The sequence below is a fragment of the Montipora foliosa genome, chromosome 6 (genome assembly GCF_036669935.1).
Source record: "Montipora foliosa isolate CH-2021 chromosome 6, ASM3666993v2, whole genome shotgun sequence".
NCBI classification, from domain to species: Eukaryota; Metazoa; Cnidaria; class Anthozoa; order Scleractinia; family Acroporidae; genus Montipora; species Montipora foliosa.
Genome location: NC_090874.1, coordinates 29,453,743 through 29,468,742, shown reverse-complemented (window position 1 = coordinate 29,468,742; position 15,000 = coordinate 29,453,743). Strand labels below are relative to the sequence as shown.

Sequence of the window (15,000 nt, the reverse complement as noted above, 5' to 3'; positions counted from 1 at the left end):
AAAAAAGTCAGGCAATTAAAGAAAAACTTACAGATGGAACAACAATCAATCCATAGGGCCCTTCTTGTCTTTGAAATGGCAGAGCCTTTTCCTGTTGAGAGTAATTTCGAACATTTACATGTAAGCATTGCAAAAATTACATGACTCCGCTGCTGATAAGATCAATTCATATTCAAATACAAAATTTCACTTTTTCCCTACCACCTACAGCTGTACCTACTGAGATACAAGAAGTCCTGGAGAGCTAGCACTCTGACTAGCTACTACGTCTTTCCCTATTTTCCTGTTGTCATTTCACCCATTGCCAAGTAACTAGTTTCCCTTCTTTCCACGGGCGTAGATACTGTACACAACCTACAGTATCTACCCAAGAGTTCTCTTAGCTCAATAGGTAGAGCATCCAACCAGTGTTACGCAGGTTTCCCAACCTTCCCTAGGGCACATTACACATTAAACAATAATATGACCCTTCACGCGAATAGGGGGCTTATGAAAATTTCATGATGAAGCTGATTTCACGGCAGACAACCATGAAATTATATAAGGCATGCTGAACTTCCTTGAAATTCCTTTAAAACAGCATGAACTCGGCGTGAAAATTTATCATACCACTGAGAACTAGTTCACGCTGGGCAGTGAAAAAACTCACGCTGTGAAAAAAAAAGTCTGCAGTGTTAATTGTAATGTGATAACTCTCTAGTGGGGTTCATTAGAGTTTAATCCTGTGTCCAGAGAGCCGCACCCATAAATTTGAATATAAAGCGGTTGTATTTGTCAGTTCTCTTGGCTTGTGTAATGTTTTAGTGTGTGTGTAATAAATGGATTTATGTATTGATGTTTTAAGTTTCGTCTAGTATACACTACAAAGTCCTCCTCAAAATTAATTAATTTCATTATCAATACGTTGGGTTTGGATTTCTCGCATATTTCAAGTATAAAAGAACCACTGACGTGAACCTTTTGAGGATCATTAATTTTTGTCTATGCACATGGGCGAATGGATTTTGCGAGCATGTGAGTGCTGAGCATTTTCCAGCAAGGACGAGCAGTGATCCAAACTCTTTTCGAGATCACCAAGCAGAAAATGAATTGTGAGCATTAGTCCTTGGGGCCACTTGGAAAATCACAGCAACTCAGTCAATAATAGTATGTTTTTATTTAAGTGCGCCAAATGGGGCAACTAACTCCTCAAAAACATGTACTTTTTCCCGAAATCCGAGGCCGTGAGCAGTGTGTAAATTTTACAAGAAAATCGAACAACATTATTGCCCAAAATTTGCCAGCAGTTGTAACAAGATTTTCTGAACATTAAATTTTTTGTCAAGGTTTGTATTTTTGGCCGCAGAAGGGATTTAAGATCCACATTGGGGGTGTCAATTTCATTGCATATTTTTGACCAAACCATTGATTGTGCAGAATTGGGTTCAGTGTATTTGATTGTTTATACTATTGGAGAAACTGTAATAAATAAACTGTTATGCTCGGTAGCGTAATTCGTGTCAGTCGTCATTTTCATCCAAATTATAGATCGTCGTGCCATCAACGAAGCAAAATAATTGTACCAACTTCGATTTCACCGATAACGAAATTACGCCCCATAAAAACTTAAACCTTTTTACACAAGAGAAGATATAAATACCATTATTTGATTTCCGAAGCAAAACATTGTTTATCCTTGTTTACCGCAATTTTAATTCCAAAACCAGACCACAAAAATTTCCTGTTATTCTGGATGGCGTAGCAACATAATTTCACGGCTTGAACAAGAGTGAGTTCATGATGTGACTTCATTATTTTCACGGTCTTCGATTTCACGCCGTGAACTTTTTCACTGAGCATAGTGAAAAGAATTGGAGCAATAGTGAACACCCCATGAAATTTCAATTTCACGAACTGAAATATTAAATTCACAGGCCATGACCGTGAAATTTATTTCACGGTTAACCATGAAATCCATATAAAGCCCACTTTTCGCGTGAAAGGTCACATATTTTATAGTTTTATTTAGTTAATTTAACATTTTCCTTAATTTCATCTTCACTGCAGCCTGCTTTAGTTTACTCTTTTGCAGCATTTAGCCCTTGTGTGTTCCTTGGCCACAAGTTACATGTACCACAGATGGCCCTGACGTCTTCTCTGCACAATTCCTCAAGCCCAAGGGTAAGCCAAAGGCCCTATACATGTACTTTGTTCACATACAATGGTGGTCATCAGTCAGCAATTTCACAGGTAACACTCTGACATCATAATTTTTAATTCAGCTTACACAAAGTTCTTTTTTTTTAAATTTCAATATCATGTGACCTTGAAGTAACCATTATTTTGGAATGAGAATGCTCACTGATGTGGACAAAATTACAGCTGTAGAAAGTAATATTACCTGTTCTATACTAAACATGACAATAGGAAGAGTAAACACTAAAGTTTTCCCAGAACCTGTGAATGCAATACCAATCATATCTCTTCCACTTAGCCTGCAAACAGAAAAAAAAAATTATTTTCTGCCAATTTTAGTTTGAAAGTAATCACCAATTTGTCTCAATCAAACAAGCAAAAATATCAAGGAAGGAATGAAGTGTACTGGTCAAAGTCTACATACACAGCTGGTATGCCTTGAACTTGTATTGGTGTTGGATGAGTTATTCCTTTATTCTTCAACGTGTTTATCACAGCTTGAGGAAACTTCATTTCCTAGAGAGACAATGACAAAATTTACCCTTATGTACAAGCAGTTTGCATGAACATGATTGTGTAACTGCAACCTCTGGGATACAGGGGCACCTACATGTAGTCAGAACAATAGAATGTTTGTGGTGAAAGTTTACTACAAGAAAGGGAAGACCCCCCGGGCACTTACTCTTATTGAACCAGTTTCAGAAGTGTTCGAATTCCCTGCTTCTGATTGGTGACAAAAAACGTCTTGTGAGGCCAATCAGCGAAGAAGAGCAGCCCAGTGATTCTGATCTTTTCTTACACAAAGTTGAACCCGCTACACAACTATGGGGATCAATGAGCGTGTACCAGTGTGTACTGGAAGCTTAAGCACACTGATCAGTACTTAGCATTTGATTCCCACCACCTGCAATCAGTAAAACGTGGTGCCTCTACAAGCGCGCCAAACGTCTCGTAACAAAACCCTCCGTTATCTCCAAGGAAAAGAAACACCTGTCTTCTGTTCTTGTCTCTAATGGTCACCCTCTTTCTTTCTTGCAAAAAATCACCAAGACCAGGAAACCGAGTAGCAGTGCTGAGCCCACGTACAAGTCTACTGCGGTTTTATGTCAAAGGCCGATCCGAACAACTTTGCTGCTGCCTACAGCAACAAGGTATACACGCTGTTTTCAAGTTTAAGACTACAAGATCACATCTACAGTGTAGTATGCCCGAAAGACGCTGTCAAGCCAACTAAACAAGATGGCGTGGTTTACAGGATTCCCTCTGAATCTGGTAAAGTCTACATCGGCGAGACTGGAAGACCTATGCAAGATAGAGTCAAAGAACATACATGTGCGAGACATCCAACTTGCCCACACCCACACCTCCACTGTTTCAGAACACACTAACAACACCGGACACAACCCGCTTTGGAACAAAGTAAAGTTTATCGATTGTGATCCTCATTGGTACACATGTAGGGTCAAAGAGGTGATTTACACAAGACTTCACCCTAACAACATCAACAGGGATAGTGGAATAAAAATTTTGGAAGCATGGATGCCCAAGATCAAGGAACACAACAACAGGATAACCATACAACAGTGGACCGCCGAAGGAACAACACACCAAAACAGCGAGGATCGAAATGCACCAATCACGGCTGCTGAAAACCAACCAATCATAACGGAGCATCCTCCTATAAAGGTGACACGTAACAGGTTTAACCTCATCACCTGATGAAGACTAGCAGTATGCAGTCGAAACATCATGATCTACATCACAAGTGACTACATCGTGAGACAAACAAGAATACTTTTACTTACATGTATTATTATTGTACTTCACCATGATGAATAACAGCAACCTCTTTTACAAAATCAATGTAGTACATGTAAGCAACAACAATGCATGCTCAACTTGGAAAGAATGGTTTACACGTTGTCCTCACAGACAATGAAACAGCGGTGTTGATGACAAATGTGCAAAGAAAATACAAATGCAAAGGGGACAAGATGAAGAAATTCTGCACAGAAACATTCTACAACTACTGTACTGTAAGTACCTTCTTGGCTAGATAGTATGAATTAATAATAATTCTATAATAAAAAACTACACATTTAGCATGTTTCACACTTCATCATATTTTGCCGAGATTGACCTTAAAACTTCTAATGGGAGGTGGTATGTCTTCTCCTTCAACAAGGATATGCCATTTCTTCCTCAATCTTTCAAACTTCTCTGGTGGGTAAGACTGGAAATACCTTGGAGGACGCCATCTACAATACAAAAGAGATATTCATTCTCATTCAAGTAAAATTCATCACATTTTGAATGATAACGAACCTTACAAAAATACAGTCATGTAGTCATAAAAAGGAATCAATAAACAGAGGCCTAAATCAATATGAAGAGGACAAAAACAGTATGGACATAAAAGCTTACTACTCTTACCCTAAGTATGATACGTCTCAACCAATGGGATAAGACTATTTTGAGACACCTTTTGCCGCGATAATCTTACCGAAAACAATCCCACCACTGCCACACGCTGTGGTAAAAATTTACTGCCATCAGGTGATGTTACTTGTAATTATTTTGTGAAATCTTTGAGTAAGGGCAAAAGAAAGTCACAGAGCTCTCAAATATCAATGAACCAAGATGCATTTCCAACAGAAAAACGAAATTTTTGTGAAGAGGCTTCGGAAGTTTTTCATGAAATCAGCACTTGGCTAAAAACCGGTTCAAGTGATCCTTGGCATTGTGGTAATGAATACCATAAGATCAGACAGCTTCATAATAACATCATGACGGTACAAAAATAGCATTCAATGACACAAGAAATTTCGAGTGTAGAAGTTAATCTCTTCCCCATTCCCTTGAAATTTCTATCATAGAAAGAACACAATTTATTCAGTTGACAACCTCCAGTAATCATCCAAAACCTATTCAACAGAACGTTTCATGAAAATAGAGAAATACCCCGGTATTATTACGTACAAGGCACGCCAAATCCATCAGCATGATCGACACAGCAGCAATCAAAAACAATATTTACCATCTTTTTGCCTCGGCTTTTTATCCAGGACTTTAAATATTTGCAAATGCATTTTTTCTTATTTTTTACTTTAGCGGCTCATATTAAGTGATTTAGTATAATTTGAAGCCAAAAAGTATCGACACCATACATACAAATACATTAATTTCAGGCCTTTGTTATTAAACCTACACAGATTGTAGTTGCGAAACCTTAAGTTAACCCTTTAACACACAAACAAGCCTAAACCAGCCAGACTTAGTAATTTACTTTGTCTAACGCCAGACGATTTTACTTGTCAATGGGGAACCCCCGGGAGTCAATGGGTTAAATTGCTCTACTTACCAAAATTGGGGCAAATGTCCATCGGCAAACAGCATTGATTCGATGACCGAAAGTCCTGGAAAAATTACCTTTTTGCCAAGTCACGGTTTTAAGATTTATTGGAATCGTAATGACTTGCCATTGACATGTTTCCCACCATAAAACAGGAGTCCAATAGACAATGAGACCTCATGAATTCCACGACGCAAAGTTCCTTCAAGAAACTTCCATACGTAACAAAACTCAAGTAACATTACTTCTTTTGTTAATTCTTACTGTCACACATTCTTTTCATTGGATGCTTGGTGGTAAGGTTACTTCGCAATCAACAGTCACTACCGGGTACTTGCCTTGTTCAGTCGCACCCCACTTTTTTCGGATAAGAATTTTAAAACATCTAAGCAATCTTGGTCAATCAGTGAGCGGTCGACTTTGAAACGCTGTTTTATCATCTTTATAATGCAGCAAATGGCACATGCGACATCATAATATCTGTGAAGAAACTGATCCGGTATTCCTCTTTGTGGACCGTGCAACGAGTCTCAATTATTATCAATCAGTGCACTGTTCTCCATCCTTTTATTCTTGCAAGTATCAAGAAATTATAGCTCATAAAATGTTTAAGGCAAACACTGAGAGTGAATTCCGACTCAACTTTTGACTAATCCGCATGCAAACAATCATGTGGCTTGTGGCTCCTATATGTATAATATACACTTGGCGAGGTTTGCTTTTTGCACTGCTTTATTTGTTTCTTCATTTCAACTAACATACTTTTCTTTAAATGCTTCATAAAGTTGTTTTATTTTTATTTAAGTATTTGGGGAGTCTACAGAGAGCGCTAGAAGTCGCAAAATAGGTCGCTAGAGCGGTTATGGTTTGAAATCCTATTTTATTGCGATCCACCCCGCAAACTTTTAATATTCTGGCTGCAGTACATGTTTTTGGATTTTCATACCCCTGACCTCTAGTATACGAAGGTAAATACGGCATGAAAAGAGGAACATTTCCTGGAAATTAAGCTTAAGTCTCATTTAATACTGTCGTGACATTTTCTGATATGAAGTTCCAAACTAATGTTAAACGCAATGACGTGTTAAAACTTCCAACAATATCAATGGTGGTAAAGTATCATAACCTTTATTATTCCATTTTTACTCCAGTAAGCGACCATTCTTGGCCTTTCTTGCAGCTTTTAAGCGCTTAAAAGTTGGCCTCAGCAATACGAGTGACTTTTGTGATTTTATTTACACAGCTATGAACTGTATCGCACATTTCTCAGTAACATTACTGACACCTGAAGTCCCTTTTCCGCTTTTATCAATGGAAACTTTAGTATACATCTATACGCAAATTTAGTTCTCGGAGAAACAAATAAATTTTGTCATTTCCTGTCACACGTAATAAAGTTGCTAATTTAAGCTACAGTATACTCCAAGCATGCCTCTGTTCAAAATTCCAGACACTAGCATTTTAAGAAAAGCTAACCACCTAACAGCAAAATCAGCCTTTCTTGCAGCCTTACTGGCTCGCACGTGATTTGCCACTTGGACTACGTAAAGTGGTCTGTGGATTCAAGAGCATTCTGTTGGCTATGCTGCTTATATCTTCCGACTACCTTAAATTAATAAGAGAGGCAAATGTACAGGGAAAACGTTAAAGGAGAAAACAAAAACACTTACTTTGTTGATTTTCAGTTAAATATGGTTTTTGGCCTGTTAATTTTGGCGCATTGCAAGAGTAATGTTACCAATTGAATAACCTTTTCCTAGTATTATGCTGATATCCCTTCTTAATTGATGCTAAAGTCACTGAAATCATAATAGGGAGGGGACGACTTTTCATGGAAACCAGTGGCTACACAATGGCTCAATAACAAATCTTAATTCTTTGTAGGGCAATTCCACCGTTACGGACGTTACATTCAGAGTCATTTTTGAAACTTTAATTTAGCACAGGCAAAGGATAGGAAGGGATTGTCTAATTTTACATTGATGATCATGTTTGTGCCTACTGACGCATTAATTGAATTATAAAAGTTTTCCACTTGACTGGCCTATATTTTAAAATAGGGCAAAAAACACACCGTTACGGACGTTACATAAAAAACAACCACATGAGCCAGAGCACTGGTGTTAATGAAAAATTCCTGCGAAGTATTGGGGCTTATTGCATGAACTGCTCCAAATATTTGAAGTATAGTAGTTGTGTGAACCAAAAAGCTTCATTTCATTTAAACCGGCTTTCGTAATTATATAATGCTATGTGAACTTTAACGTTACGGACGTTACAGCCAATGTTACGGACGTTACACTGTGTGAATTATAATAAAATGCACACGATAAATGAGCTTTTTTGTATTGTTGGCCACATTTTTTTTGGACATATAAGTTTAAAAAGGCTTGTATTTAACATTTTATAAATCAAACTGGTTGGTACTTTATGTTAAAGCCATGAAATGTCCCAACACAGTATGAAGGACACTACATGCATTTTACATAAGGTACTCAGCTTTGAGCATGCTCTTTGCAAACTATCTGAGCCCACAGACATATAGTGAGTGAGTATAATTCATTCCTTCTCTAAAGCACTGCTTAATTTGAGAATTCACATGTATATGCAAAATTGCCTTTAACTGTGGCAGAAAGAGTTCGAAATCACAGACAAAAAGTCAAAGAAAATGCAGAAAAGCATGAAGCACATAAAGAAAAAGACAAACTTAGGAAAAGGGAAAGTAGGAAGAAATCTGTTGATCCAGGAAAAGCCGAACTTGAAAGAAAGAAGTGCAGGGAAAGAGTGCGATTGCACAGGCTTAAGAAAAAGTTGTCTGCCTCACATGTACAAGATCCTGGTGACACTCATGTAAGATATGCTTACAAAACTCCACAAGCATGGGTAAAGCAGTACACAAAGTTTCACCATTACTTCCAAATAGCCCAAGGAAGCAAAAAGCTGTAATAGAAAAGATTGCAAAGTCACATGGACTTTCACTTTCAAGTAAACACCAGAAGTCCACTGGCAACAAGTGCATTGCCAAGTCCACCGTAGACTGTGTTCAAGAATTTTACTACCGAGATTCCATTTCTCGACAAGCACCAGGGCGTAAAGACTATGTTATCCTTATTGTCAAATTATTGTTATCATTCAAGTCAGTTATCTGTTCTTCATGAGATTGAACAATCAAATGATGCTGAAGAAACCTGTAGTGACTCAGTCACTGAAATAACCACATCTGAAGTCAGTGACGGTTCCTGGAACAACAGTGGGGGCAGTGAGGATGAAGAGAGTGGTGGTGATGGTGGTAGTGATGGTGATGTTGCTGATGATGAAGATGACATGCCATTGTGCACATATGCTACAGTACCAGCTGACACACCTATGACTGATGAAGAGGAAATTATTATTCAGATACAGCAAGGCTTGCCTGACCACATCAGGGCAATTCTTAATGACCAGTGCACTGAATTCCAAATTCCTCCATTCAGCAGTCTAATGGCAGAGCTAATTATCAGTAAAGCCATTGACTTTAAGGGTGATCCCTTAATTGACATAAGGGACTTAAAAGATCTTGAAGGAAAAGCTGCAGAAGATGAATCAAAGTGGATTACAAATTTTATTGTTGATGCATATCTACAGCTAGTCAAGTCTGAAAGTGCTCAGAAGGGTGTTAAAGTGGAAATTTTTCGATGGGAAGAATTTGAAAAGCTGGTGCAAAGGCAGACCCTGAAAGATCCTCTTACAGACAAAGATGACCTTTTCAAACAAGATGCAGTTTTCTTTCCCTGCAATGATACTGAGGGTGAACATTGGTTCCTTGGAGTGATGTTTCCTCAGGAAATGTGTATCATAGTGCTCGACAGCTTGCCAGGTCAGTTTGTTAAGCCGACTGTCTTAAAGCGAGTGGAAGTGATGGTGTCACTTCTTTTGAAAGCTGACCGGTCGACTGATGTCAGCCAGTGGTCTTTCTATTCAAACAGGCCTGGTGAGATTCCGGAACAGAATAATACCTATGACTGTGGAATTTTCAGTTGCCTATATGCAAGGTGTGTGGCCACTAGATCTGTGATGATTCCTAAAACTGAGGTTCTGGCATACAGGCAACTGATGATCCAAGAGTTACACCAGAAAAGCCTTTGCCCAATTCCACCACCAACTATTCAACCAGGGGAATACTATGCAGTTGATTATGTCAAAACCTATTATTTTGGGAGAGTAATGAAGAAAAGTGGCAGTTTTGTAGAATTCAAGTTCCTGCACAGAAAGAGTGCCAGTACTTTCCATTGGCCTAGACGAGATGACGTGGACAGAGTCCACTTTTCAAACATTTTCTCTGATCCAGTAACTGTTCCCCAATTTATCAGTGGGCCTTTTGAAATTCCAGAGCTTCCTGCCGTGGAAAAACTTTTCAAAGTTATAAGGAAACACAAGAAAGTTTGAGAAACTATCAAGAGAAATAACTGTTTAACCAGAATTCTACTGATGTTACATGTAAATGCAACAAGTTAATGTTATAAAAGACAAATTGTCTTTGAGTGTAATGTTTGGGTTCTTGAGACTTTTTAAAATGTTTAACTTAGCTTCAAGAATTGTAACGTCCGTAACGTAACGTCCGTAACAAAGTTTTGTTACCATTATTTGAAAAATATTGCAGTTTTTCAGGGACTGCTTTTTACCAAAGTGTTTCTAAAGAATATTTAGCTTTGTGGCAGAAATATCTCTGAAATCTTTTAAATAGTTTTTTTAAGAATGGAAAAAGATTTTGTAAACGTTACGGATGTTACGTAACGTCCGTAACAAATTTTACTTTGTTAATAACTATTTTTTAAAAAAGGTTGGGGTGAAATTTATATTTTTTATTTATTAACTCCTTTGAGGTATTTCTTCTGATATAACTGTTGGTAGACACAAATCATTTCCAAGTTTTATAAAGAAAGTTAAAAATTTGTCTCTCACCTATTGTTTATTATTAAAAAATAAACACGTACTTTGGAGATCCCCCCCTGAATGCGTTGCTGTCGCAAGCAAACCGAAACTTATTTTTCTATGTACTATAACTTGTCAGCAATATAGTACAGGGTATGATTTTAAGTCTAACCACTTTTTAAAAATCTGGATTTTTCACATTCTCATATGGAATTGCCCTGTAATAGCCTGTCTACATCCGCCCACTCGACCAAAAAAAAACGGATGTTTGAGCGAGAGAGCGGGCAGCTATACACAGGCTACTGACTGTACAGCCTTACATGTACAAAAAGCAATATGCTGCCTGCTGCATACTGGAGCACACATATACAGCCCCTCATGTATACACATGTACATTGCCTTGAAGACACAGATTTTTGAAATAACATGCAGCTTAAAGAGACGTAAGCACTGCAAACGTGACAATGTGGTCACAAATAAAATGAATAATAAATTCCCTCTGAAGATTAGGTTTGGTACATTACGAGGAATATTCTTGTGATCTAACCAGTCCTCTTAATTTATCTCACAGCCGCAAGTGAAGTGTGTTTTCCATTGACAATGACATGTTTTATCCTGAACTTCTTGCTTGCTTCTTTGGAAAACCAAGTACGGACTAACGAATTTGCAACTAGGAAAAGATTATTCTATTGGTAACATTACTCTCTTAACACGCCAAAAACAATCATAACCAAAGTTACTGGTAGTGGTTTTTTTTTTTTCATGTCTTCCCTATACAATTGCCTCCCTTAAGGTTGTCCAGAAGATATTAGCAGCATAACCAAAAGAATGTTCTCACATATGAGCCAGTAAGGCCTCAAGAAAAGGCAGATTTTGCTGCTAGGTGCACTGTACAGTGTAGTTATAGCTTTTCCGGCTTAAAACGCTTGTGTCTGCAATTTTGAACAGAGGCATGCTTATATAGAGTACAGCCGACCTTAGCAACTTTATTATGTGTGACAAGAGTTGGCAAATTTTTTTTGGTTCTCCAAGAACCAAATTTGCATGTAGATGTCTATGACAGTGTATAATTTCCATTGTTGAAAGCAGAAAAGGGAGTTCAGGTGTCAGTAATGTTACTAAGAAATGTGCGATACAGTTCATAGCCGTGTAAGTAAATTCACAGAAGTCGCTCACATTGCTGAGGCCAATTTTTAAGTGCTGAAAAGGCACATGAAGGGCCAAGATCGGTTGACTACAGGAGAAAAAATGCAATTAATTGTTGACACTAATAAAGTTATTAGGTACTTTAGCACCGTTGAGTTTGTAGGAGGTTTTAATCACCTCAACATGTTATCAACGGTCATTGCGTTGTTAGTGACATTAGTTTAGGACTTCATATCAGAAAACGTCACTACAGTAATACGACTTATCTTTGTTTGAATTCAAATGTTGGTCGTTTTTCCCAAAACACAGACTACCAGTTGGCTGACAGTCGGCCGACAGACGACCAACATTCTGCCAACAGTTGGTGATGTGTGGGCAAGATGTCGGTATCTTTTCAGTACAATGTTGACACTAACCTCGCTGTTTTTTCTCTTTTTTCGCCTTATACAACATCCAAACTGTGTGATCCACTGACAAGAATAGCCTTTCCTTCCTACATTTCTGTGCACCATATTGGAAAGGTAAAACTAAGTCCCAATCCCTCTCTATTCTGGAGGTCAAGTCGTAAGCGTATTTCTTAAAGTCATGTTTTTCTTTTGTTAATTGTCATAGATTGAGTGGAATCATGTTTTATTGTTGGTCATTGACCTTTGTAAAGTTCTAAAGGAGCCGTTTTTTGGTTAAGGGAGACAGAGCTTTAAACATTTCAGAGCTATAATTTCGGATGAAAAACGTAAATATAAAGTATCAAAAAAACTCAACTAAAATGAGCAGTTGAGGTGTCTGTGAATTAGAAACTCTGGTATTATGTTGAAGAGTCAACAAAGGGTCATTCTAGTTTTGGTGATGTTACTATAATGAAACACAGACCGTCCCTTTTTCCACGCATTGAAAATCCTCTGTATACCAGCAGTTAGAAAAACGAAAATCAAAAAACATGTGATGAAGCCACTGAACAGTAAAAAGTTTGCACCATAGAACATGATCAAATCAGATGCTCTCCCACATAACCGCTCCAGCGACATTCGGTGACTTTTTAGCACTCTTGATACTTGTCAGAATAAAAGGACGGAGAACAGTGCACTGATCGATAATTAAATTTCGTTGCATGGTTCACAGAGAGCTCGAAGAGGAATACCAGATCTGTTTCTTCACAGATATTATGATGTCACATGTGCCATTTGCTGCATTTTAAAGCTGATAAAACGGCGTTTCAAAGTTGATTGCTCACGTATTTGCTTTTAAATTTCTTATCCGAAAAGAGCAGGGAGCGACTGAACAAGGCATGATGTAATTACTATTAATCACGTCGTAACCTTACCACCTAGCGTCCAATGAGAAGAATGTGACAGTAAGAATTTAAAAAAGCAGTAACGTTACTTGAGTTTTGTTATGTAATACATGGAACTTGATTGAAGAAACTTTGCGTCATGGAATTCATGAGGTTTGCCACTATCTATTGGACTGCTGTTTTATGGTTGGAAACATGTCAATGTCGAGTCATTACGATTTCAATAAATCGTAAAACCGTGACTTGGCAAAAAGGTCCTTTTTTTAGGATTTTTGGTCATCGAATCAATGCTGTGTGCCAGTGGACAATTGACCCGATTTTGGTAAGTAATGCAATTTAACTTAAGCTTTCACAATTACAATCTGAGTAGGTTTAAATAAAACGGCGGAAAGTAACCTATTTGCTTGGTGTCAATAATTTTTGGCTTCAAATTATACTTAATATGAGCTGCTAAAGAAAAAAATCAGAAAAATGCATTTGGATAAAAAGCCAAGGCAAAAAGACGGTAAATATTGCTTTCAATAGAAAATGTTGCCGTGTCGATCATGTCAGAAAGAGTCCAGCAAATATTCACATATTTTAATAGATCTTAAAATCCTCCATGAAAATGTCGGTTTGCTGATGGATTTGGCGCACTTTGTACGTAATAATATTTCTCTAGTTTCATGAAACACTCCATTGAGTAGGTTTTGGAAGATTACTGGAGGTTGTCAACTGAATGAATTGTGTTGTTTCTATGATAGAAATTTCAAGGGAATGGAGAAGCAATTTACTCCTACACTCGAAATTTCTTGTTTCATAGAATGCTACTTTTGTACCATCATGATGGAATAAAAACATTATAAAGCAGTGTGTGATCATGTCGTATTCATTACAACAATATCAAGGATCACTTGAACCAGTTTTAGCCAAGTGCCAATTTCACGAAAAACTTTTGAAGTTTGAAGCCTCTTCGCAAAAATTTCGTTTCGCTGTTGAGAATACATCACAGTTCATTGACATTCGAGAGCTCTGTGAATTTCTTTTGCCCTTTTTCAAAGATTTCGCAAAAATCTGCGCCCTTACAAGTAACATTACCTGATGGCAGTCATGTTAAAAAGGTGTCTCAAAATAGTCTTATCCCATTGGTTGAGACGTGGTGATACTTAGAGTAAGAATACAGTAGTAAACTTTTATCTCCATATTGTTTTTGTCCTCTCCATATTGATTTTGGCCTCTGTTCAATAATACAAAACGATGTGACAAGCACTTGTTGAACAATGAGGGACTGCGATATCTTACCCAGTCTTGATAGAATCAGTGTACACAATTCCTTTTGCAATTTCACCAACAGCCATAAGAACTATCAGTAAACAAAAAGGTGTTTTGAAACCCATTTCCATTCATGTATGTACACTGTACAAAGTAAACAACATGCATACTTAAGCTGCACATATTTCATTTAATAGCTCTCATCCACACTTCCATTATACATGTACCATAAACAACCCCTTAACTCATTCACCACTAAACAAGCCATACTTAGTTAGTATTTTACTCTGTCTAACGCCAGATGATTTTACCCGTCAATGTTCCATTAAGGCCCAGACATTTTTTAGCCTTTTTACAACTGTTTAAAGGTGGCAAGTCTCCCTGCAACTGCTTAAAGTGCCCCTGTGATGGGAAAATCAATTCTTATTTTTCTTTGGATTTCAAAATTAGTTGTTAACTAAACATTAAGCCACCAAAGTTTAAAGCCTTGATTTTCAAAAAACACCTGTTTATTTTAACTTGGATAATACTATTCAATGGTCCACCATTACTAACTTTAAGTTCTTGAGAGAGCTGGATCAAGGAGAAAATGATGTCAAAGGCTCACTAGTTTAAGAATGCCATGCACGTGTATGCCACAGAATTAACATGCAGCACAAGAAATTTGAGCTTTCAGACTTAAAAAGTCACTTTAAGCTGTATTCACATTTACATGTAAACTGGGACTAGCATTAATCGATTTTGAACAACCGGGCCCAGGTGTTAAGCAAACACACTTTCAAAATCTAAAGGAAAAAAGGAAATGATTCTTTTGTTTTCAGGTGCACTTTCAGTTGTTTCATCTTTTGCTATATTGAACATAAAATTTAAGAGC

The 15,000-nt window shown here is 37.5% G+C and overlaps 1 protein-coding gene across 2 annotated transcripts in view; it reads right to left on the bottom strand.

Annotated features, from left to right (window-relative positions):
* LOC138007101 (probable ATP-dependent RNA helicase DDX41) overlaps positions 1–15,000 on the bottom strand; it is a 136,396-nt gene that overhangs the window by 104,454 nt on the left and 16,942 nt on the right. For both annotated transcript variants that reach the window (XM_068853826.1, XM_068853825.1), the window contains exons 5-9: positions 14,157–14,217; positions 4,316–4,433; positions 2,600–2,691; positions 2,381–2,474; positions 32–91 (exon numbers count right to left, since the gene is read on the bottom strand). In XM_068853826.1, the coding sequence (XP_068709927.1) occupies positions 32–91; positions 2,381–2,474; positions 2,600–2,691; positions 4,316–4,433; positions 14,157–14,217 (425 nt within the window). The remainder of the gene's footprint in view (positions 1–31; positions 92–2,380; positions 2,475–2,599; positions 2,692–4,315; positions 4,434–14,156; positions 14,218–15,000) is intronic.